Source organism: Ptychodera flava, chromosome 9 (genome assembly GCF_041260155.1).
Source record: "Ptychodera flava strain L36383 chromosome 9, AS_Pfla_20210202, whole genome shotgun sequence".
Classification (NCBI taxonomy): domain Eukaryota; kingdom Metazoa; phylum Hemichordata; class Enteropneusta; family Ptychoderidae; genus Ptychodera; species Ptychodera flava.
Window position 1 is genome coordinate 35,527,945 of NC_091936.1, and position 22,586 is coordinate 35,550,530.

Here is a 22,586-nt window from a genome sequence, read left to right on the forward strand (position 1 = left end):
GACTGTTTACGAGAACTCATGTCTGCTGAGGACGACGACGTACAAACGGTGTGATCACACTGTAATGAGTGACTGATATTTGAAATTTCGCAACCGTTTGAGGATTTCATTTTTAGAAAGTGTAAAAATTGTCAACTAATGAGAAAAAGGGAAACAACGAAAAATGTCGCAACTCTTATCAATCAAAAAATGAGCACAGAGACGACGCGACGGTTTTGATTAAACTCGATACGCTACAAATTGTTTCATGTTTATTTTAGTGAAAGCGTTACCACTGGTAACTGTCAATCACCCTCGCGGCCGGCCGTCTTTGTATATTCACACATGCAGTTGTTGAGTACCCCAATTGGACGCTAATGCGTCCAATTGGACGCAGATGCCATCAAAACTGCGTCCACAAGCTTGCTATTTGCGTCAAATACGCACAATTATGCGTCAAACGCGACCACTGGTATATGGTCTGAAACTCTTGAATTGCTTGATGTAATGTATCAGCTGAGTATTTTTGGTAAAAGGAAATTGTTTTTAGTTTCTATGTGGTAAATTCATTCAGGTTTAGTAAGAGTATTATGAAATTCACAGATTTAAATTTTAGGGGCACCTTGTTAATGTTGAGACAAAGCAGATACCTCACTTACGCCATGGTCAGCTATTGACACTCACATGAGATCATCTCATAAAACGTGTAGCGTAATCTTTCTAAGATGTAATTAATAGCCTCTTTCATGTGAACTTTGTCAAGAGTTATGAAATAATTGCTGTCGCAGGAACTCTCAATGTTTGGCTGAGGACAAGTGGCAGCAATCAAGTATTGATATGGACACAGAGTGGTGACCAAGGAGATGTGTGGAATTTTGGCAGAGTTCCATTCATTTCAACAGGCTCCAGTTACCAGGTATGTAATGTCTGCAACTTTCATCTGTTGAATCCAACTCTTTTGTAAACCTCATTGTTTTCAACAGGATAGTCTGGCTCACAAACAGCTTAAAGTTGGTGAAAGGATAAAATATATATAATCAAAGTTAAGCATTTTTCAGTCATCAGCATTGTTGACTTTCCTTTGGTGTGTTGTTGTTAATTATAGCACCAATTTATGTGCTTAATACTGTCTTTCTATGTGTCCAAAAGTTATTTTTCTGTTCCGATAAGACATATCTCCTGTCAGACATAGGGCATACTATTGTTTTATTTTAATTAGACCTGTGCATCTTCCTGTTAAATACACCACAGTCACTCGGCAAAATGTCTTCGTCTACGTATGACAAAGTTACTATGATATTGATTACATATAACAAAGGACCGGTAACTTGCATTCACCTTGAGAGCTAGCTTACTGTCTTTCAGTATTTGACGATAAGATTGATGATTGACATTGAATGCAGTGATTTCATCATATCAAGTGAGACAATTCATAGAAACTGCAATCCTTTGGATAACTTGAGCATGTTTCTGTTTTCAGTTAATAATTCAAGGAGTGTGTGGAAATGGATATACCGGTGACATTGCTATAGATGACATCTACTTCACTAGTTCTGGCTGCTCCATTCAACCTCCTGTAGCAACACCAGCACCGCTGACATCAGCGTCACCAGTGACGCAGCTTACTACAAGATCAGGCACATATCGTAAGTCCTTGATCTATCCTACTACTGCTATCTGATCAATGATGACCTTTCATCTTAGTCCTTCTAGCCATCCTTCCATATTACTTTATACCACGCCACCTTCTCAGGTGTATAAAAACCTCTCTCACTTCTCTGCAAGTATAATTATATAATTACAAAGTGATGGATGGTCACTATCTATTTGGCTTAGTGATATGTGAAAAATTCAAAACAATTATTAGTATGCATTAATCCTACCCTGTCTAGGTATTGCAACTTTGATTTTGCAAACAGGAAACACAAGCCAGAGTCAATCGGAGAGTAAGTGAATAGTAAATGTACAATAATGTAATTGATTTCGAAGTTTTGATATGCGGATCCTTCTGCCAGTACTAACCTTTCTTACGTATAAATTTGCAAAGGTTTCAATTAGTCAGTATTATGGGACTACTATGAGTGTCATCGAGTCCTCACTTAAATATGTAGGGGTTATGATGTAATGCAGTTTTTTCATCAAGTTTTTTAACATATTTATTTTTGGATTGGTTCATATTTCAACCAAAGGCCTCTTGGTGTAAAAGCTAATCATTTGGTAAAAGTGACTGATAGTTGCAACAGAAATAGAATGATCTAATCTTAGCTTGAAAGATTTGACCATCAGCCGAGCAATATGTCAGACTGAGGTCTGTTAAAATCTTCAACAAAGGTAAGATTTATCACAGCAGCATGATGCTGTAGCTGATCAGTGTCTTATACAACTCATGAAAGTTTAACATTGTAGAATGTTTCCTCTAGTTAACATTGTTCTTCCTTGATTCTAGCGCCCACTCAGTGGGACTGTAACTTTGAATCAAGTTTCTGTACATGGACACAAGCCACTGATGATGAGTTTGATTGGACCAGACAGCAGGGCTCTACAGTTTCTGTGGACACAGGACCAGCCTATGACCATACAACTGGAACAGGTACATCTTTCCTGCAGTCACATGCTACTGTGCTAAGAAATGTCATTTTATATGGTAGAGATGACCATTGTCCCTTGTTGTCCTTGATGTTCAGGAAGAATTAGAACTTATTTACACAAAAAACAAATGTTTTTTTTTCTAAAAAATCTGATGTGTTGGGTGAATTGGGCATACATGTAATTGTGATCACAGCCATATGGGAATTATGGTCTGCAATCTTGCGAAAATTTCATTTTTCAATTCATCCGGGCAGGATCGGGAATCTCATTTTAGTGAATACCTGGTATACCGGTAGTCATGCTTTCTGCTGTTTGTTTCTAGCACAAGGTTGGTACACCTACATTGAGACATCTAGCCCCAGGGCAGCTGATGATAAGGCTAGATTAGAAAGCACAGCAGTACCAGCTGGTAGTGTACGCTGTCTGAGGTTCTGGTATCACATGTATGGGGCACACATTGAAACACTCAATGTGTATGTGAAGACATCAAGTGGTCTTGGGAGTGCTGTTTGGACAAGAGGTGGTGGCATTGATGATCTGTGGCACTTTGCTGAAGTAACAGTGACAGCTGCTCAGACATACCAGGTGAATTTTGAAAATAATTTCCTCTCTGGGGATGCACAGTACTGTAAATTTCCCATAATTCATTATGATTTGTATCCTCAGAGATTCCCCAGAGAAGTCTACCAGGTCTCCCATGTGTAAACAAAATCATAGACTAGTTGTAAAAATTCTGAAAACGTACTTTTAAGAACACCATTCTTCTCAATTCTCATTTTAAATGATTTGGAAAATTATGCAAGATTGAGAGAGGAGATAGCATTTTTGTAAAATTTTCCACTGATTGTGTCTTCAGCCATACAGAATAATGTGACGGAAAGTAGGGAGACCAGTTGCACCTGTTTTTTGAAACAAAGGGATATTGATTTTTTCCAATGGAAATGACAAGATAAATTTGCATTCTAAGTTTTCTCAGAGAATGACCCCTTCAGTTCGTCATAATTTGCTGCCTAAAAAGTTTGGCATTGGTAGTACCTACAGAACATGACTTCGATGGTTGTTTAATGGTTATTTTGAAACTTTTGCTGAAATTTCTAAACTACTTTTACTGGATATTATTTAACAATTATTCTGATGCTGAACATTAGTGCTTACATGCAGAACTGAAAAAGTTTTTAGAAAAGTAACCTTCATGGATACAAATCAAAGAGAATTGTGGGTAATTTATTGTACTGAGGGATGTGCTTTGGGCCATGACATAAGATGGTCGAGTTCTGGTAACGAGGACTTGTTTTGTTGTGTACATGTGATAAAAGGAATATAAAAATTTTCCATGTTATGATGTACAGATATTCTGTGGATGTAACTTATTTCCGTTGTGCTTCAAAAACTATTCTTGCAACTCAACCTGTGATCACTCTTTTGACGATTACATTACACCAGTTGTTCTCTTTAACTGTTTCACCTTAATTAATGTGAAACCACCAAATTTCAATCCAGTATGAAATAGAAATCTGTTTTACATGTACATGTACATGTGAAATCAAAGTAAGTTTTACCTTCTATGTTTATTGTGCCTTTTCATTTTCACAACATTCAAATTTCCTATGTGTGATATTTTTCAGGTTGTCTTTGAAGGTGTGCGAGGCACAGATTACCAAGGTGACATCGCCCTTGATGATCTGACCCTTATTGATGGACAATGTTCTTACATCTGTAAGTGAATATTTACGGAGTCATTATGCGGAGGCTGTCCTCAACTGATATTTTTTCTAGTACAGTGTAGTTTGTGTGCCTGTTATTGTTGACTCGTACTTTGCCAAACTCTCTCATTCTTTCACAATGTCATTCATATATTCAACTGGAAATATCACTACATTCATCTGTTTATAAAGAAAAACAACACTGACCCTCTCTATATACTCTGGCCCAACTAACAGTTCAAGCAGGATACCTCAGTCTTTTATTGTTTTACTCAACAGCTGGTCTGACCTGTGATTTTGAAAGTGACCAGTGTGGTCTGACCAATGATGGTCTTGACACCTTTGATTGGCTGCGCACCCAGGGCAGCACGATAACACCTGGAACTGGTCCCTCAGTTGATCATACGTTGGGCACAGCCCTAGGTAAGAAATCAGTTTTGTGATATACGTATGTCACATGCAGGTCAGTGAAGTGGGCCACAGCATTTTCACTGTGTATCAATTTGATTTTACAATCTGTGCATTGATACAACAGATGTGTGAATCTCATGACCAATAACATTATATCTTCCTTTTCCTATGGTTCAGCTCTAAGTGGATGATTCAGCTGTTTATGTCTGTTGACTATGTTCCTTCACAATGCTTTATTGATTATCCCTCTGTAACATCACTGTCAGCAACATTTAGCTATTTAGATTTATTTTTATTTGTTTAGGTGCTCACAGGTGCCAACTTTCACTTCTTCTATGAAACTTAAGCATTTTGTCTAGTCACTCAGGATGACTTCAGTTGAGTTTGTTTAAAATAATGAGGAAATTTGCATATGCATATTTTTGGGACTGATTTTACTCATTTTAGCTCAGACAGCTTTTTCATTCGAAAGTTTCTTTAAAAATCTTCCCCGATAATGTTGTTCCTGTAATTGCATTACATTTTATTGGTAAGTTGGCAGGGATGGTCACATTCAGTTTTCTTAAAATGGTGAAAAATTTGAGTGTATTTTCTCAGTTTTTGGCAAAGGATTGTTTTTACAGCATTGAAATTCAGGATGAAGCTTTTCAGGGATGCCCAAGTTATTAGATTTATGTAAAATTTTGCTTAAAATTTGCAGATTTGAATTTTTGATGACTTTATTTTCTTTATGTGTGCTTAATGTTGTCATAAAACTTCTCAGAAATTCGATAATACTGGTCAAACTTGATTTTTCAGTTCAATTAGGGTTGCCTTAGTTAATAGTGTTCAAATTAGCAACATTTTGTAGATATAAATTTCCTGAAGAAAATAGCTGAGCAAGAGCAGCTGCTAGGTCACCAAAGTTTCTTTAAACTTTATGGAGCACTACTATGCTCTTTCTAGTTGTAACCACCATCTAAACTTTCCCATAAGTTCAGATTAGCCAATTTACGTGGAAATATAGGGTAGAAGGGTGAGCATTACACAAGTGTGAAAGTTGAAGAAGTTGTTGTTGCATGTTCTACAGAAATTCATGCCAAATTTATCAAACACGTAATCCTCAATATCATGTCTTTCCAACACCTCTGTGTAGGTTACTACATGTATGCAGATGTCACCAATCAGGCAGTCGGTAGCTATGCCAGATTGACAACGCCAAATCATGTACAGATCAGTGGAAGTTGTCTGAATTTCTGGTATCACATGTATGGTCCCGACGTTGGATATCTCACCGTGTATCTGAACTCTACGCTTGGTGAGCAGGTCATATGGAAAAAATGGTTTGATCAGGGTGACCAATGGTTCCTTGGTCAGGCATCTGTCTCCAGCACTGAACAGTTCATGGTGTGTACATTTACATTTTTCATTGTGCACTTTTTTAAATCAAAACCAAATTCTCAAATTGACGTATTGAATAAGAATGAGTTTATTCCAACTTGCAGTGGGTTGAACTCTGAGCTTGGTGTGCAAATAGTTTCAAATTCCAACTTCCTACTGTCCGTGGGTCTGCCTGTATGTTCTTGTATTCAGCTCTTTTCCATTGGTCAAGTGCAGATGTAAAGGTGAATTGCAAAGTGCTGATTCATTTCACTGTCATTGTCAATGTCATCTACGTTGACAGCTAGGCATCATCTTACCAGGCTTCACTTCTTACCTCACCCAGATTGTGTTTGAAGCCAGCCACCAGGTTTCATCCGGTGACCAAGGTGACATCGCTATCGATGACATCATTCTTGACACCAGCGGAGCCTGTCCGGAGCCTGGTGACTGCACTTTCGACTCGGACACCTGCACCTGGACCAACATCCAGGGTGATGACTTTGACTGGGTCAGGCAGACTGGCTCCACAGTGAGCGTTGGCACCGGTCCAAGCAGTGACCATACATCAGGAAAAGGTAACAATAATTCACTTAGTGCCTACCATCTGATGAAGACAGTGCATGAATGCATGAATATACTCAAAATTTGAACTCTCAGTAGTTGTCAGGCAGCTTGCATGTTGCTAAACCATTCCACCTTTGAAGTACCAGATTTAACTGTCTGGAGTGTTGCTTGAGTAGAAATACATGTAAGTTTACATGACATATGTATAAAGGTGAGACTTACATGGACATCTAAATATATGTCTACAGTATATGGAGATCTTTTCTGTGAAGCCACATGCTGATTTCACAAATCTCATAAGAAATTTATCTGTTCTTCAAATTGTCGTACCAAGAAATTACGTTTGGAACACTTTTAGTGTTCATGAAAATGTAGACAGGAGTTTTATCTTGAATGCATATGTAGGGCAAACGTATTGAGCTATGGCGTGTGATCACCTTGACCCTCTTTGCCAGTGAAAAAAGCACTCACACAGGTAATTTCATGAATTAAATATGCCTTTTAATCCTGGGAGTTATTTATCAGTAGTAAAAGTCTCAGATTGAACATGCAACAGTGGACTTAAATTGACGATGTACCTACCATTTTATGTCATGCACAGTATTTTCTTTCCAGGGCTCTTCATTGGTGTCCTTATCAGTGACAATTTTGAATTTCTTTATATGCCCACTCAGGTTACTACATGTATATCGAAACATCTAGTCCAAGAACCCAGGGTGAGACAGCAGTGTTTGTTAGTGAAGAATTTCCTCCAACTGATTCCCAGGGTCTGTGCATGCATTTCTGGTAAGTGAGTTTCCGTGTCTTTGATCTCCCAAGTGGTGCTTGTGATTTCAAAGATCGAGAGAAACCCAACATATACATATTCCATTTACACAGACCCTTACTGGTGTGAAATTTGACATTTCATAAAACTCAAATCATGGCTATTATAAGTCTACAGCAAAGAAATGACTCAGCACTAGTTCTTTGCTGACATAATAAAATATAACTACTGCTCCAGAGCAAATCTCCAAGAAGCAAAAATATCAGCAAACTATAGTGTTAGTAAAGTCTATATGTCCAACCGTTGTGAGTTAGTCTCCTTGAGTTAATTTATATGTTAATTTTTACTTTGGCTGTTTTTTTAGTAATCTTTTCATAACTACTACCAAATTTTTTTAAAATAGAAAAACATTCTACCTTGAAAATTTGCATTTTACATTTCTAGTGAGTGCAAACAATGTTTACATTGATGAATTATTATTTCATATTCAGAGGTTACAAATGGTAAATATGGGTATGTATGTACTTCCATTGATATTTACATTTTATTATTGTCAGGTATCACATGTATGGCAGCACCATGGGTAAGTTCAACATTTACATTGACACAGGAACTCTGAGCAATCCGAACAGAATGCTTCTCTGGCAGCTTGGAAGTGATCAAGGCAATTATTGGAACAGTGGGCAAGTTCCTGTGGACAGTGTGTCAAGTCCATACAGAGTAAGCTAGTTTTGTGAAATTGCAGCTTAGGCTGTTTTTATCAATCGTTTTTTACTCAAAAAAGCATTAGAGCTACCAGTATTGTTTATGTATATTAACCAATCAAATAGCCTGTTACAGTTGATATAATGTTGACAAAGTATGAACAGCTTCATTATTGGCTATTTTGGTTGTTTGAAATGGCTCTGAAGTATTCTGTACCTCATCGTTATATGGATTAATGTTTAGTAATAGTTTTTGCTGCCAGCTGGGGTGAATAGTTTGATGTACAGCAGCATCATTACAGTCTTATCATGATTCCCAAATCAATGTGTCTAAGGGACAGATATTCAGACTCTCAAACTTTTACAATATTCTTTTGGCCTACCACTCGTAGGGGCTCATTTTGAAGCTTATGGAGTATATGAAGTTTTCACTGACTTAGTTTTGTGAGAATCAGGAATTATATTTTTAGCATAGAAATAACACAGAGATGGCAGCCACATTGAATATCAAATACCAATGAATGTTGAGTACTATATTTCTCTAGTACCCGAATTTGCATGGTGACTCAAGTTTTTAACTCTTAACTTTCAAAGACAATAATTGAAAGCGTGCTTGACGAAAGTTTTAGAAAAAGTTGAAGTTTTTCATTTTCGAGGCACTAACTTAAACTACAAGTTCAAATAAATCTAAGAAATTTTATCACCAAATGCGTTTCTGTTTTTTTTCAGATGGTGTTTGAAGGAGTTGTAGGAAGTAGTTACTATGGTGATGTGGCCATTGATGATGTCAGTTTCACTGTTGGTACATGCAGTCTGCAACCAGTGTCAGCCATCCCAGTACCAGGCTCAACCACAGTCGTTCCTACAACCCTGTCTGTGCAGACTTCTCCAAACTATCGTAAGTTAGATTTAAATAATCCTAGCTTGTGATTTCAACTATACCAGCACATATTTTCAAATGTCAGCTTCTTGTTTTGTTTGTAGGTATTTTGCAGTCGATTTGTTGGTTGTTAATTAGTTTAATAAATCTAACATTCAGAAATATTTCAAAATATACCTTTAGGATGAGATTAAAAAGGTGTTCACAAAAATCGTTGAAAAATTCAAGGGAATGCATAAATTGCATTTGATATTGTGTTAAGCCATTGTAGTTTAATGCTTTTCTGTTGTTTTTTTTCTTTTTAGCTCCATCATACTGGGACTGTGATTTTGAGCAAGGTCTGTGTAGCTGGACTCAAGCCCAAGATGATGACTTTGAGTGGGTCAGAGCCCAGGGACCAACTGGCACTAGCAATACTGGACCGGTATACGACCACACAACTGGCACGGGTATGTGTTGGATACATCCATGGTAATATGGCTCGTTCCCTCAAAATAATTTCTGTCAGTCTGTTGTAACAGATATATATTACACACTGAAAAATTGTAAGAAGGCTTTTTCAATTCATGTTATTTATTACATTTGTGAGTTTTGGACAGGAAAGGATCATGCCATTTTTTTCTGTTTCAAGATAACAAAAGTTTCTAACAGATGAATTATTTTATTTATTTTAAGGAAACATGTCAAAATAATAATTTCATAAAATTTTCATTACACTGTTTTGCTTGTACTTGTTACTGAAACATACCGGTACACTGACAGACATTCTATAACTCAAAGTTGTCCAATTTCATTACATCTCTACTTCCTTCTCATTTTTATCCATGCACTTTGACCTCTGTACACAGAAACACAGGAGGTTGACATGCTCATAATGAGTTTTATGAATTTCTTGTTCTACCTCTTTTTTGCCTCTGGTCTTTTTACAGATCAAGGCTGGTATGTGTACATAGAGGCAAACAACAAGGACGAAGACGATGCAGCCCGTCTTGAAAGCTCTGTCATACCAGCCACCAGTCAGAGTTGCCTTGTTTTCTATTACCACATGTATGGAACCCATGTCAATACACTGAGTGTCTATATCAAGACGAATGGCCAGTTAGGATCACCTGTGTGGACAAGGTCTGGGGCAGATGAAAATGACTGGATGTATGCACAGTATTGGATCACCTCAACCACCTCATACCAGGTTAGATATATTTTGGCAGAGAGCTTGTCAATGAGTATTTTGCTAGAGAGTTGTGAGAGGTTGAGAGTAGATTCATTAAAAGTTTCAAGTAATCTGCAAAATATGCCATAAAAGCAGGATTATTGTGATGGTAATGTTGGATTTGCAACTTCCACATGCTATATATATGTATGATCTAGAGTTTTTCCCAATGTTTTTACTTATCATCTGTCTGCATATTGTTGGATGTTTGGTATTCTGTCAAATGCAGGGAGTTGATGCACTCTGCAAGTAAGGTATTGTCTTTTTATTTGAAACATTTCACAAAAATATTACTTTCGTATCATTTTCTGATCCTCCCAAAATTGTTCAATTAAGATTAATTCTAATTTTTTTACTTCTGAATGTACTACACAATTCAGATTGTGTTTGAAGGTACAGCTGGTAGTGGTGTGAGAGGTGACATAGCATTGGATGATATTGTCCTATTTGATGGAGAATGTCCTACTCCACGTAAGTCTGCTATCCAGTTTAGTTTCAATGCAAAATAAAGCACAACTCTTCAAAGATAATTTCTTTACACTGATACATTTAACAATCTTAAAATACTTGAACTACTATAAATTGTCTGATGTAAGCATGGTAATTAATCTTTCTGAAAAGAATATAAAGCTAATGAAGCAAAGGCACTCAGAAATTGAACTGAGATCTTTCAAACAGATTTTGTAGATGGAGATACAGAGATTAAACTACATTTTTCAGACGAGGATGTGTGCCCCATGCAATGGGAGAATTACATAGAAACCCCTAGCAATATTTGCAGGTGTACTAGCTTTAATTTAATAACAAACACTTTATGTTGTGATAAATTTGTCTCATGAATTGCTTGGTGCATAGTCTATGCCTTCACAAATTCCATAGGTCCTGGAGCTCATACGAAATTATATGTTTTGACCAGAGTAATGTGATATATCAACGTTATTGTTCTTTCCTCTGCAAGTCTCTCCATCCATACACAACTTGTGGTTCTCACCATTTTATCCTTTTGTGTTCCACCATTCTTAGCTTATCACAGCTTAGAATGTGACTTCGAAGACAACCATCTGTGTGACTGGACACAGGAAAGCGATGATGACTTTGACTGGACATGGGGAAGTGGTTCAACAGTCACTCCCGGAACTGGCCCATCAGTGGATCACACCACAGGAACAGACCAAGGTCAGGTCAAGGTCATTCTCATTAAGGTCCAAAACCATTGGTCAGATATGTTTGAACTTGTCAGTTGAAGGTTGATACCGGTCACAGAAAAGAAAGTGTAATGAAGTGCGTTAGTCCAATATACATATATGTGGCTCAGTTGACCATGATTGCTATTTAGCAAAGAAAAATGTATGAGCACTGAATTTTAACACCAATGGCATTTTCTTCAATTCTGTCAGACTGTCAGTCACCAGTTGTCCATCACTATTGATACCTCAATTCTTATCATTCTGACATCTGTCACAGGTCACTATTTATACGTGGATGCTGCATTACAAACACTTGGTGACAAGGCACGTGTCAAGACTGGTTTGTATCAATGGCCAGATGATTCCGCTGTCAAGTGTGTCAACTTCTATTACCATTTCTATGGTGATCACATCGGAACTTTTGGTATCTACAAAGATGTAAGTGGTGATGTCTTCAAAAGTGATTTTAGATTCTTGAAGATAAAGTTCAAAATTTGTATACAACTGTCCAACATATTAAACCAGATTGGAACAGACGTTTTTCATACCTTTCATAATTATCTGAGTTGCTTCTTTCTCAACTTGGTTTTCAAAACTTGAATCTTGAAAAAGGTACTTACACAATCATCCTTTAGAAGAGGCTTAGACAACAGTACCAGATAAACACACACTTTGTTGCTATAATCCTAACCATTGTAATCCATGTAGCTTTTAATAGTCCATCATTGTTGTAGAGAATGAGTATTGTTCCATACCTAGCTTGGAAAAAGTTCAGCATATTTTATGGGTCTATGCTACTGTTTTCTTTGGTTTTATAAAAAGAGCAACACCATCATGGATAAGATGCAATAGTTGGTAAACATGTAGTGAAACTGAATTACATGTGTATCATCACAGAATTTTTAATTTTCTCCCTCAGTTGATGGCAAATGGTCAGACCTCCCGAGTCTTTATTGGACAAATCACCGGCCTCACACTGGGTGATAACTGGGTCCTGGCGCAAGTCCCCATCTACTCCTTTGAAAGTAGCAATGTCAGCATTGTCTTCGAAGCCACGGTTGGAAACGGTATCCAGGGAGACATGGCAATAGATGATCTTTTCATACTGGATGGAGCATGCCCAACAAGAGGTGAGTGGTACAAAAACAGAAACAGCGGAACACTTGAGTGATGGCCATAAAGAGACTTTTTTGTTGAACTCTTTGAAAAGATATATCAACAAAAATCTAAACAGTCCATATTGATGATGAACTTTCTTCAAGAAGTCAAAGTGTGCTAAAGTTTGTCTTGCTTTTTGTTTGTCAACTTCAGCACGTGCGCCATGTGGATTGAATTTTGTAGATTTTATGTGTATCGCCTCGGAATAGTATGATATGACATATAGAAATATGCAGAAATATGGGATATGTTATATCATAATTTACAAGAATATAACATTATGGAGTATAGTAAATTGATGTAAGTCTTTCACCTTTAGGTTCCACTGACTTTGAGAATGGTATGGGAATGTGGTATAATGTCCATGACAATCAAGTTGATGACTTTGATTGGATCATTGGTTCTGGTCGAAGTAATGTTGCATTCACTGGTCCTGCAACTGATCACACTCTTGGCACTATTGATGGTTAGTAAATGCCATAAAACTATTATAAGAGATTGATACAAAAAGAAACATATAACGATCTGAAAAAAATTGTTTCAATAGAATGAAGTGTCTGATTTGAAGTACTTGACTTAAGGTGTAAGAATATCTATTCTTTGTGATCTCATTTCAGCAGTTGTGAAAATTCATTGTAGCAGATGGTACTGATTTCTATGTATAGCGCCCTCATGAGGTGCAGTTTTTAAATAAGTCACCCTGATGTAGTTCTCCTGTCCATTTCTTTGTGTGAAGGCCAATGCTTGTGTGCTGTTTTTGTCAATCTGATATTTTTTCCCTCCATCATGAGTCATGAGTGATTCTGGCAACCCAACATGAGGAATATTAATTCTGATGTATGTGTAAATTATATGACATATATTTTTTTCACATCTAACAAATGGGTACCATATTGTACATGTAATGATATAAACCTTTCCAGAGGGGGACTTCTTTGCTCTGTATTGTATAAATAATCTTTTCAAAATTATCATACAGGACACTATGGCTTTATTGATGTGTCTGGAGGATCAAAAGGAGCCCTGGCAAGACTGCAAAGTGTTCCCCTGTCAAACATCAACAGATGTGTGATGTTCTGGTATCATATGTTTGGTGACGAAATCGGTCAGCTCAAAGTCTACATGAAGAGTGAAGTTACGCAAGCTGAACTGTTCCTCTGGAAGTTAGTCGGTGAACAGAATGATCAAGATACCTGGATGTATGGCCAAGTACCGTTTGCTGCAATGGGGGATCCATACACTGTAAGAAGTTTTCTTTCTATATAAAAACGTGTTTTAAAATTTCTAATGTGAATGTACCTTACTGCCTGCAACTCAACCTCCCTGGAATAATATTGATGTTAATACAGCTGTCGTATTTCCTTCCTCCCATGAGTGTGACATTTTTGTGAAGTACATAACATTTTGTGATTTCTGGCTCAGTCATACACCAAAATAAATTTTCTTTGAAACTTTGTTTTGCAAAACTTTTTACAATCTGTCAGTGTATCAATAGTGGATTTACATATGACGAGTGAGGTAATTCTTGTTTTCTGCACTTTCAGATAATATTTGAAGGTGTTGAAGGATCAGGTGATCTGGGAGACATAGCTATCGATGACATTGTGATTCTGGATAACCAGCTCTGTGAGCTGATGCCAGATTATGCTGATCCAACCATTAATCCATCAACAGCCGTATCATGTGATTTCGAAAATGACATCTGTGGCTGGATACAAGAAGCTGAGGATGACTTTGATTGGAGCAGAAAAGTGGGTTCTACTTCAACATTATACACTGGTCCTCAGTTTGATCACACAACTGGAACAGGTTAGTGAATATCAACTTTTGTTTTTGTTTGATGCATTGGAAAAGCAGTCATCATGAAACATACTGTCATCTCAATCTTGCAACAACAAAACTCTGTTTCTTTAAACAAGAATGTTTAAAACATACACAATCATGTGATTATTTCTTTCATGCCATGTTTTGAAGTGTGTGTCCAAATACACCTAACTTAACTCTTTATGTGGGTTTCCCACTGTGTGACAGATTTTGACAGTTTACGTTTACTTTCATCAGTGCATAGACCTTATGGAATTCAAGCAGCTTCCTTAATATACAATGAGAAACTCAAAATTACCTGTGCAGGTTTCCTGGAGTCACAGAAACAGATTTTCACTCAAAACTTTGAAATGTTTATCGAATTCACAGGCTACTACATCTACATTGAGACCTCTACACCAAACTTTGAAGGTGACAAAGCCCTGTTGGTCACAGAAGGTTTACCAGCCACAGGACCCAGTGGAAATTGCTTTTCCTTCTGGTATCACATGTACGGTATAGATGTGGAATCTCTTGATGTTTATATCAAACTGGTTGGGCAGTCTTCCAGGAGTCTCATCTACCGCCGTGAGGGTAGCTATGGTAACGAGTGGAGATATGCTCAGCGAACCATCCAGAGTGAATTTGATTTCAGGATAATACTGGAAGCAGTTGTCGGGGAGAGTGTCTATGGTGATGTGGCATTAGATGACATCTCATACAGTGTTGGACCGTGCAGCGTTATCCGTAAGATCCTATAATCAAATCATGCTGCTTTTGCTGTGACAGTTTTCCCCTACCGTACTATGAGATCCATTGTCCCTATAAATGGCATACTAGGAAAGGAAATAATTACTCCCGTTCACTTTCAAAGAAAGAGACACACTTTCTGCAACACCAACTTAAAATTGAGCTCTTGCTTCCCAAGGATTAACAAAGTAAAAACAAATCAGCATAGCAATTAATATAGCTCTACCCCAATTTGTGGAAGATACCAACAATCAAAATTACCAGAAGTTTGTTTCTCTCTCTGTTTTATCAATTGATCAAAGTAGACCAGCTGAGGGACAGATATTAGCTCTCCAATTTTCACAAGGGTTTGCTGTTTGTATGGACCTGGAGCCTGTAGAATAAATGAATTTTTCACCATCTTGTTTCTTTTAAAGTTGAATTTCATTTCCCCACAAAGTATATACAGGGATAGCGACCATTTTGAATTTCAAGTATCAGTATATCTTAGGCAATGTGTTTCTCTAGCACAACATGCCAGGCGACTCCTGATTTTTATTATTGATTATGAAGGAGAATGGTTTGATGATGTGAGTCACCAGTCATTCATCTCTGAATCATAAAGCTCCATGTGGTTGACAGTGGAGCAAAAAAATAGCCATCGCTGTAATAATACTTATTTAGTACTAACTTAATGTATTTAGTACTTGTAAATATGGGACCATTTTGAACATAAAGAATGTCAGATCCAACCATGTTTATCCATGCGTGTGTTTTCTTCTCTAATCAGCTGGGTATTGTGACTTTGAAGCAGACATGTGTGAATGGACAACTGGTACCACTGGTAACTTTGAATGGACCAGACAGAGCAACAGTTCATCTCTTCTTGGCATCAATAACGATGGACCATTGTTTGACCACTCCACAGAATCAGGAACAGGTTAATTCACTCTGGATGCTCTAATCACTGAACGGAAAGAACTGTCGATTTTGAAGTGCTTAAGAATTTGTATATTTTACTTCTAACTGGACACTGCTACAATCATCATAGCTAGCTATAGCTATTTAGCGACTGAATATTTTGTTTGTATACATTTCGTACATAAGTATATATATTTTATACTTTTCCTAATTCAAGTGATATTCTGTTGCAGTTGCATTCCACCTAATCTTCTTAACTACAAACAATTTTGTTGACATGTTTCATGTAAATCAAGCTAAACAAGTACTCATTTTTAGTGATATGAATAATCAATTTAATACAGCTCCATGCACATGACTTTTGTTAACCATTAACCCTTTGAGTGCCAAAGTCAGTTTTTTTTGCCCCTGTAAATATACCTCAGTCAATTTTTGTCAGATTTTTGCCAAAATTTTGATAAAAAACTGTGGCTGATGAAATATTGTGTTCATTTGGTCCAAAATTATCAGAAAAGTTACAGGAAAGTTCATGATAATTCGTAAAATGTTGCACTAAAATTTTGGTGGGAAAAAATACAGCACTCAAAGGGTTAATGGCTTAGATTGCTTGTGCTACAGTGATCACTGATTTGTGCCTGTTAATGTCTGTGTAACTCTAAATGTTCTACAGATTAACTGATGGAAAGCTTTTACTCTTGTGCTATTGGTCTAGGGTACTATGTGTTTTCCTCGATGTCTGCCCCAAGAGTCCGTGGTGACACCTCCAGTCTTGTCAGTGCAACCTATCCTGGAAGTGCAAGCGGAGACTGTGTAGAGTTCTGGTATCACATGCACAGCAGTGCAAACACTGGCCGTGGATCGGGAACACTCACTCTTTCGTATCAGAGTACTGGCTCACCTACTGTTCTGTGGAGCACATCAGGCGAGAGGGGTGACCTTTGGAGATATGAAGCCGTTTCTGTTAATAGTCTCTATAACTACCAGGTATAGTTCTGTGTTTTAGCATGTGTAACCACCAGATATACTTGTCTGTTCTGATTAAGGTAGTATGCACCTCAAAAGTGAAAGACTTCAACTTTTACTCAAACTTTCCTGAATGAAACTTTCAACCGTTCTCTTACCAAATCAGCAATAAAAATTGGGGGTCACTGTGCAAAGTTTGGAACTAGCGAAACAAATTACCCAACATTTTGTGATATTTGAAATTCAAAATGGCCGCCATTCCTGTGTAAACTTTATGGGGGAAAAATAAAATTTTGGAATTTTGAAAAACTGAGCTGATGAAAGTTTTTCTTTCTCCAAGAACTTTTAAGTGAGGCCCCCCCCACAAGTGGTAGATCAGAAAAGAAATGTAGAAATTTGAGAGTCAAACTCTCTGTTCCCGAGGTGCATGTGTTGACATACTTGACAAGGTACCTGCAGGTCTGTATTCCAATATTCGTTGTATATTCCCAATCTGTTGTAACCAATTAAGAACAGATAACATTCTCCTGCTGGAAGTTTAATCAAACCGCATTCAGCAATTGCAGCGTACCACCCAATCCTTATTGCTTTTCAACAAATCTTTCACTTGAGCAAAAGAAGAAATTTCACAACCCACCGATACACTGCAGTACAAAAAGTTTCTCACTTGCTACCAAGAAGAGTTGTCCATTATGACAGTGTTCTGGCTTCCCATGTTTCACATATCAATCTTCAACCAGTATTGTCCCCTGAAGGGATGAGGCAAGTTTTTCTAACAACTTACAGTATGTTTACACCAAATATACTCCTTCATTGACTCTTGTTTTATATAAAGCTGACAGCTGAAGTAGTATGATTTCTGAATGTTTGCAATGATTTTATGTTCCTTTCCAGATCATCTTTGGAGCCACCGTTGACCAAGTAGGAAGTGCTGATATTTCCCTTGATGACATCCGTATAACCACGGGACAGCAGTGTCCACCTGCCGGTAGGTTATGGTTCTTTTACCAGAATATAACTTTCAACTTCAACAAGTCGCTGTGTCTTTCCATAATCTGACATATTTCTTTGCAAAATATCAATTCTTTTGTGCCCCAACTTAATCTATCATTGTTACCTTTAGGTACAGTATATATGTAGATTGTTTCATCATCAAATTTTGAAGACTGAATAGTGCTTCTGCATATATTATGACCAAGGGTTCAGTTTTGTCATGGAAAAATGACAAGAAAATGTGATTTCTTTGTGTTCAGTAGGACAACAATTTTGAGTTGAACAAAAACCAGCAATATAGGGTTGGAAATGGTAGCCAACTGGTTTTGTGGGAGGCCTAGCAGCTAGGCGATGTTGCCGTGAAGGTGCGGGGGTTCGAATCCCGTTTGGGTTATAGTAAAAAAATATATTACTTGGTGTGTGTGGTTTATCTCTTTGTAATACCTGTATTTGTATCCAGTTATTTTAGCATCATCTCAATATCACCAGGACCACCATACCGGTATGCTCATATAATATACATACCAAAATCACTTGTATTTGTTAACCAGTCAACAAATGTATTTATGCAACTAAATAGGATTCTGTGACTTTGAAGATGGTTTCTGTTCATGGACAAATCCCAAACCAGTGGAGGGTATGGATGACTTCAATTGGGCAAGAGGCCAAGGTGGCACCGCAACTGGTTACACAGGACCATCTTTTGACCATACCAAGGGGAATGACCTAGGTAAAGCATATTGCATTTTCTGTAATCATTTCTATTGAATATTTATTCACAAAAATTATCTCCTGTTGAATTCTCACTCATATTCTGTCATGTATTGTTTCCTAGGTTACTTTTTGTTTTTTGAATCATCCAAGACTACTACTGGAGAGACTGCATGGCTTATGAGTGAATATTTCAACCCAACTGTAGATTCCTGCCTGACCTTCTGGTATCACATGTATGGCGACAGTAAGTTACTTCTCATATTCAGCCTAATGTATAATTTTGAAATTTTAGTAAAAAGTTAATTAGATATCCTATAATTAGTCAGAGTATGTGCAGACCATTCTCTCTTAAAGATTTCAACTGTCAATTGTCATCATGTTAGATTCAGTTTGATTTAACTGTTGTTGCAGCTATCGGAGCACTGAACATCTACATCTACAGTGGAAGCACACCAATATTACTGTGGTCTAAGAGTGGTAACCAAGGTGATGTGTGGCGGCAAGGACAAGTTAGTGTTTACAGCAGTGTGGAATACCAGGTGGTATTTGAAGGAGTTAGAGGCAGTTCAAATACTGGTGATATAGCCATTGATGATGTCAATTACCAAAACTCAATATGTTCAGGTAATTCACATTGCGTAAATATTTTACAGTTTTTTTCCTCATTTTCATTGACAGAGGTATTGTCTTGCCACAGAAATGATAGAATTGTACCATACTTTGGTGGGTAAAGGCCATTAGGGAAATGTTGATGAGAGTATAACATTTTTGACCGATTTGTCATATGTACCAACTTAATTTAGAATACTGGATGTTTGATTTTTCTCAATTGTCTACAATAATGTTTCTGACAACAACTTAAACGCTCACCTCTTGCATTCAAAAATGCTTGAATTTTGTACAATTCATGCAATCTGACTTCCTGTCCATGTTTTCTGGACGTTTGAATTTCCTGAGGTGCACCAAATTACAAATTGAATTTAAATGAAATTTATGTCACAGAATTTGAGAAACACATATGATTTTATAATCGTTTTGCTAGATGTAATTTACTCTTTCTCTATATGTGATAAACATTGTTAACATGTACAGCAAACAACCATGCATAGCATGCTATACCTACATTCAGGTACTTTTCGTCATCTTAGAAATATTATCAATCTTTCTGTTATTCTAACCAAATGTGTGATATACATGTACATAACTCATAGTGAACAAGTAAAATAGTGGACCCAGTCCTCTGTAATGTGTTAATCTTGTGTTACTGGGTGCCTTTCATAAATGTAGGCAAATTAAATAGAATCATGTCACCTTGTACAGTCACTAATCCTACATTATTTACCATAAAAATATTCTCTTCTTTCAATTATAGGAGTCACCACATTATCCCCAACGACAACTGCTACAACTGCTCTAGCAGTCAGTAAGTCCATGGATATGTTCTGGTCAATCTGAAAGCCAATTCCTGGAGTGCCATGTGTAAAAAATCTTTGCTCTTTACATTTCAAAGAAGAGTTACTTGACTTTGCTACTTTTCACTTAAAGTGGGCCATTATTTTGGCAGGATGTTGTAAGTTTCAGTTGATCATCATGGGGCAGGATGTTTTAAGTTTCAGTGGGTCATCCTCTTTGCAGTATGAGCTAAGATTCAGTTGGTGGTAATCTAGGCAGAATGAGTTAAGGTAGTATGCGCTTCAAAAGTTAGACTTAAACTTTTGCTCAAACTTTCCTCAAGGAATATTTAAACAATTCTCTTTCAACATCAAGAATAAAAATCGGGGGTCAATGTGCAAATTTTGGTACTAGAGATACAAATTACCCAAGATTTATTGATAGTTGAAATTCAAAATGGCTGCCATCCCTGTGAGCTCTATGGAGAAAAATAGAATTCTTGATTTTCGAAAAAAAACTGAGATTGTGAAATCATTTTTCTTACATCAAGAGCTTTCAAAAGAACCCCCACAAGTGCTAGATTGAGACAAAAACTGTAAAAGTTTAAGAGCCCGAATATCTGTCCCTGAGGCGCATTTTACCTTAAGTTTCAGTGAGTCATCATCTGGTCAAGATGTCGTAGTTTTATTAGCTCATCATATGGGCAGGATGAGTTAAGTTTTCATGAAAGGTTTTTGCTCATTAGTCACACTCATTTTTCTGTGTATGTCTCCTGCAGTATATGATTGTGATTTTGAAGTGGATTACTGCACTTGGACACAAGACCCAAATAATGATCTGGACTGGTTGAGAAACAAAGGAGATACACCTTCTGATGATTCAGGGCCAACATTTGATCACACAACAGGAACTGACCAAGGTGAATATAATAATTATATATTGAAAAATAATTGAAAATGATGTATTTGTAATGATGTATTTGTGGGCTTGTAGCTTTAATGAGTACTGTACCCCATATTCATCTAATTTCTGATGTCTGCAGTTTAACAATATTGAAAGGAGATATATATTTCAAAAATTAAATACTCTTGAATCTGAAATTTAAATGATTAGAATTGTCTCCTCTCTACGACAGGTTATTACATTTACATTGAAGCAACCAACCAAGATCCAGGTGATAAGGCCAGACTTATCTCTGCACAGGTACCCTCAATGTCTGGTGAACGTTGCTTACAGTTCTGGTACCACATGTATGGAAGTTCTGTGGGTGAACTCAATGTGTATGTCAGAAATATCAATGGAGAAGACATCATGGTAATGCTTGGATTTTCTTCTATCGGTGTACATTTTCAAAGAGATAATCAAAAAATTTGGCAAAAGATTGATTGTTCTCAAATAGATATCATTGTTGAATATCAGTCTACTTGGTATAATTTTAAGTTTCTTAATTCTTCTGTGATATTTTAACAAATGCATAAATGTATAACTTAGTTTATTTTTCAACATATTGTATGTAAGTTTAAGAAGGATATACAGTGGTTTGCATTGAGCCATTGGCTATATGGGGACTGATAGGCATACCGTCTAAATTAAGGAATAGCCTACACTGTCAGGCAAAATTATTGTCTAGGTGGTAATACTAGTCAGTGTCAATGAAATCTACTCTGCAAAAGTCAAAAATAACAGTCCAAAATAACACCACATATCCACACACATCCAGCCCCCTTTTTGTCCAGAACGCATCATTTGTTTGCTTTGTTTGTGCGGATCTGGTGTTGTTGTTTTGATTACATCTGACCTCCTACAATGTTTCAACTTTCGCAGAGTTGATTTCTTTATGATCGAATGATATTACCACTAGATGATAGTTACACCTGACAGTGTTGCCAACTCCTCTGTTAAGACACTATGTTGAGTTCCCATATTGCCACCAGTTCGACGCAAATAACTGTAAATCAGATACTGTGACTGATTGAACCAGTGAAATTAACATGAATGGGAGTAAAGTATTATTTCAGCTACCTGATAAGTTCATGATAAGAAGTCAAAACATAGCTATATCCTTTCTTGTTCTTTTTCATGTCATGACAAATACAGTTGTTAATTTCAAGTATCCATCAATTTTATTCAAACATTCTGGCACAAGTCAGAATTACTTGAATACATCTGTAAATATCATAGTAAGTAAAAAATGTTTTTAAGTGTTGACTTTTGGTCCAAGAATAATTATTCCAAATTGCCAGCAGATATCTTCAGAAACTTATCTACCAATTATTGTGACACTATCTAAAAATCACTGAGAAATTTGTGTATGAAATACGGGTACTTCATTGAGCTTCAATGCTATTTCATAGTTGTTACCTTGGCGATTGTATATTTTACAGATCTGGAGAAGAACAGGCAGTCAGGCTAATGAATGGAGATATGCTCAGAGAGAGCTGAACATTACAACAAGCTATGTGATCATATTTGAAGCCGTGAGAGCCACACACTACAGGAGTGACATTGCTTTAGACGATATCAAAGTAACATCAGGATCCTGTCCAGCACAAGGTTAG

General features: G+C 37.0%; 2 protein-coding genes across 2 annotated transcripts in view; both read left to right on the forward strand.

Annotated features, from left to right (window-relative positions):
• The window catches only part of LOC139140840 (MAM and LDL-receptor class A domain-containing protein 1-like), a 92,193-nt gene extending 91,298 nt beyond the window's left edge, over nucleotides 1-895 (forward strand). The window contains exon 62 of the mRNA XM_070710289.1: nucleotides 768-895. The gene's annotated coding sequence lies outside the window, so the exon portion shown is untranslated. The remainder of the gene's footprint in view (nucleotides 1-767) is intronic.
• On the forward strand, nucleotides 19-22,586 carry LOC139141292 (MAM and LDL-receptor class A domain-containing protein 2-like). The gene is made up of 32 exons (XM_070710918.1): nucleotides 19-48; nucleotides 743-895; nucleotides 1,460-1,625; nucleotides 2,426-2,569; nucleotides 2,891-3,153; nucleotides 4,194-4,284; nucleotides 4,551-4,694; nucleotides 5,818-6,068; nucleotides 6,346-6,619; nucleotides 7,283-7,394; nucleotides 7,932-8,094; nucleotides 8,808-8,976; nucleotides 9,264-9,407; nucleotides 9,888-10,147; nucleotides 10,549-10,639; nucleotides 11,192-11,344; nucleotides 11,633-11,793; nucleotides 12,275-12,485; nucleotides 12,833-12,979; nucleotides 13,493-13,755; nucleotides 14,058-14,322; nucleotides 14,644-15,063; nucleotides 15,836-15,985; nucleotides 16,679-16,950; nucleotides 17,824-17,917; nucleotides 18,503-18,652; nucleotides 18,758-18,880; nucleotides 19,048-19,260; nucleotides 20,009-20,059; nucleotides 20,807-20,947; nucleotides 21,164-21,342; nucleotides 22,413-22,586. Exons 1-32 carry the CDS (start codon nucleotides 19-21, stop codon nucleotides 22,584-22,586), a joined length of 5,622 nt encoding a protein of 1,873 aa, XP_070567019.1.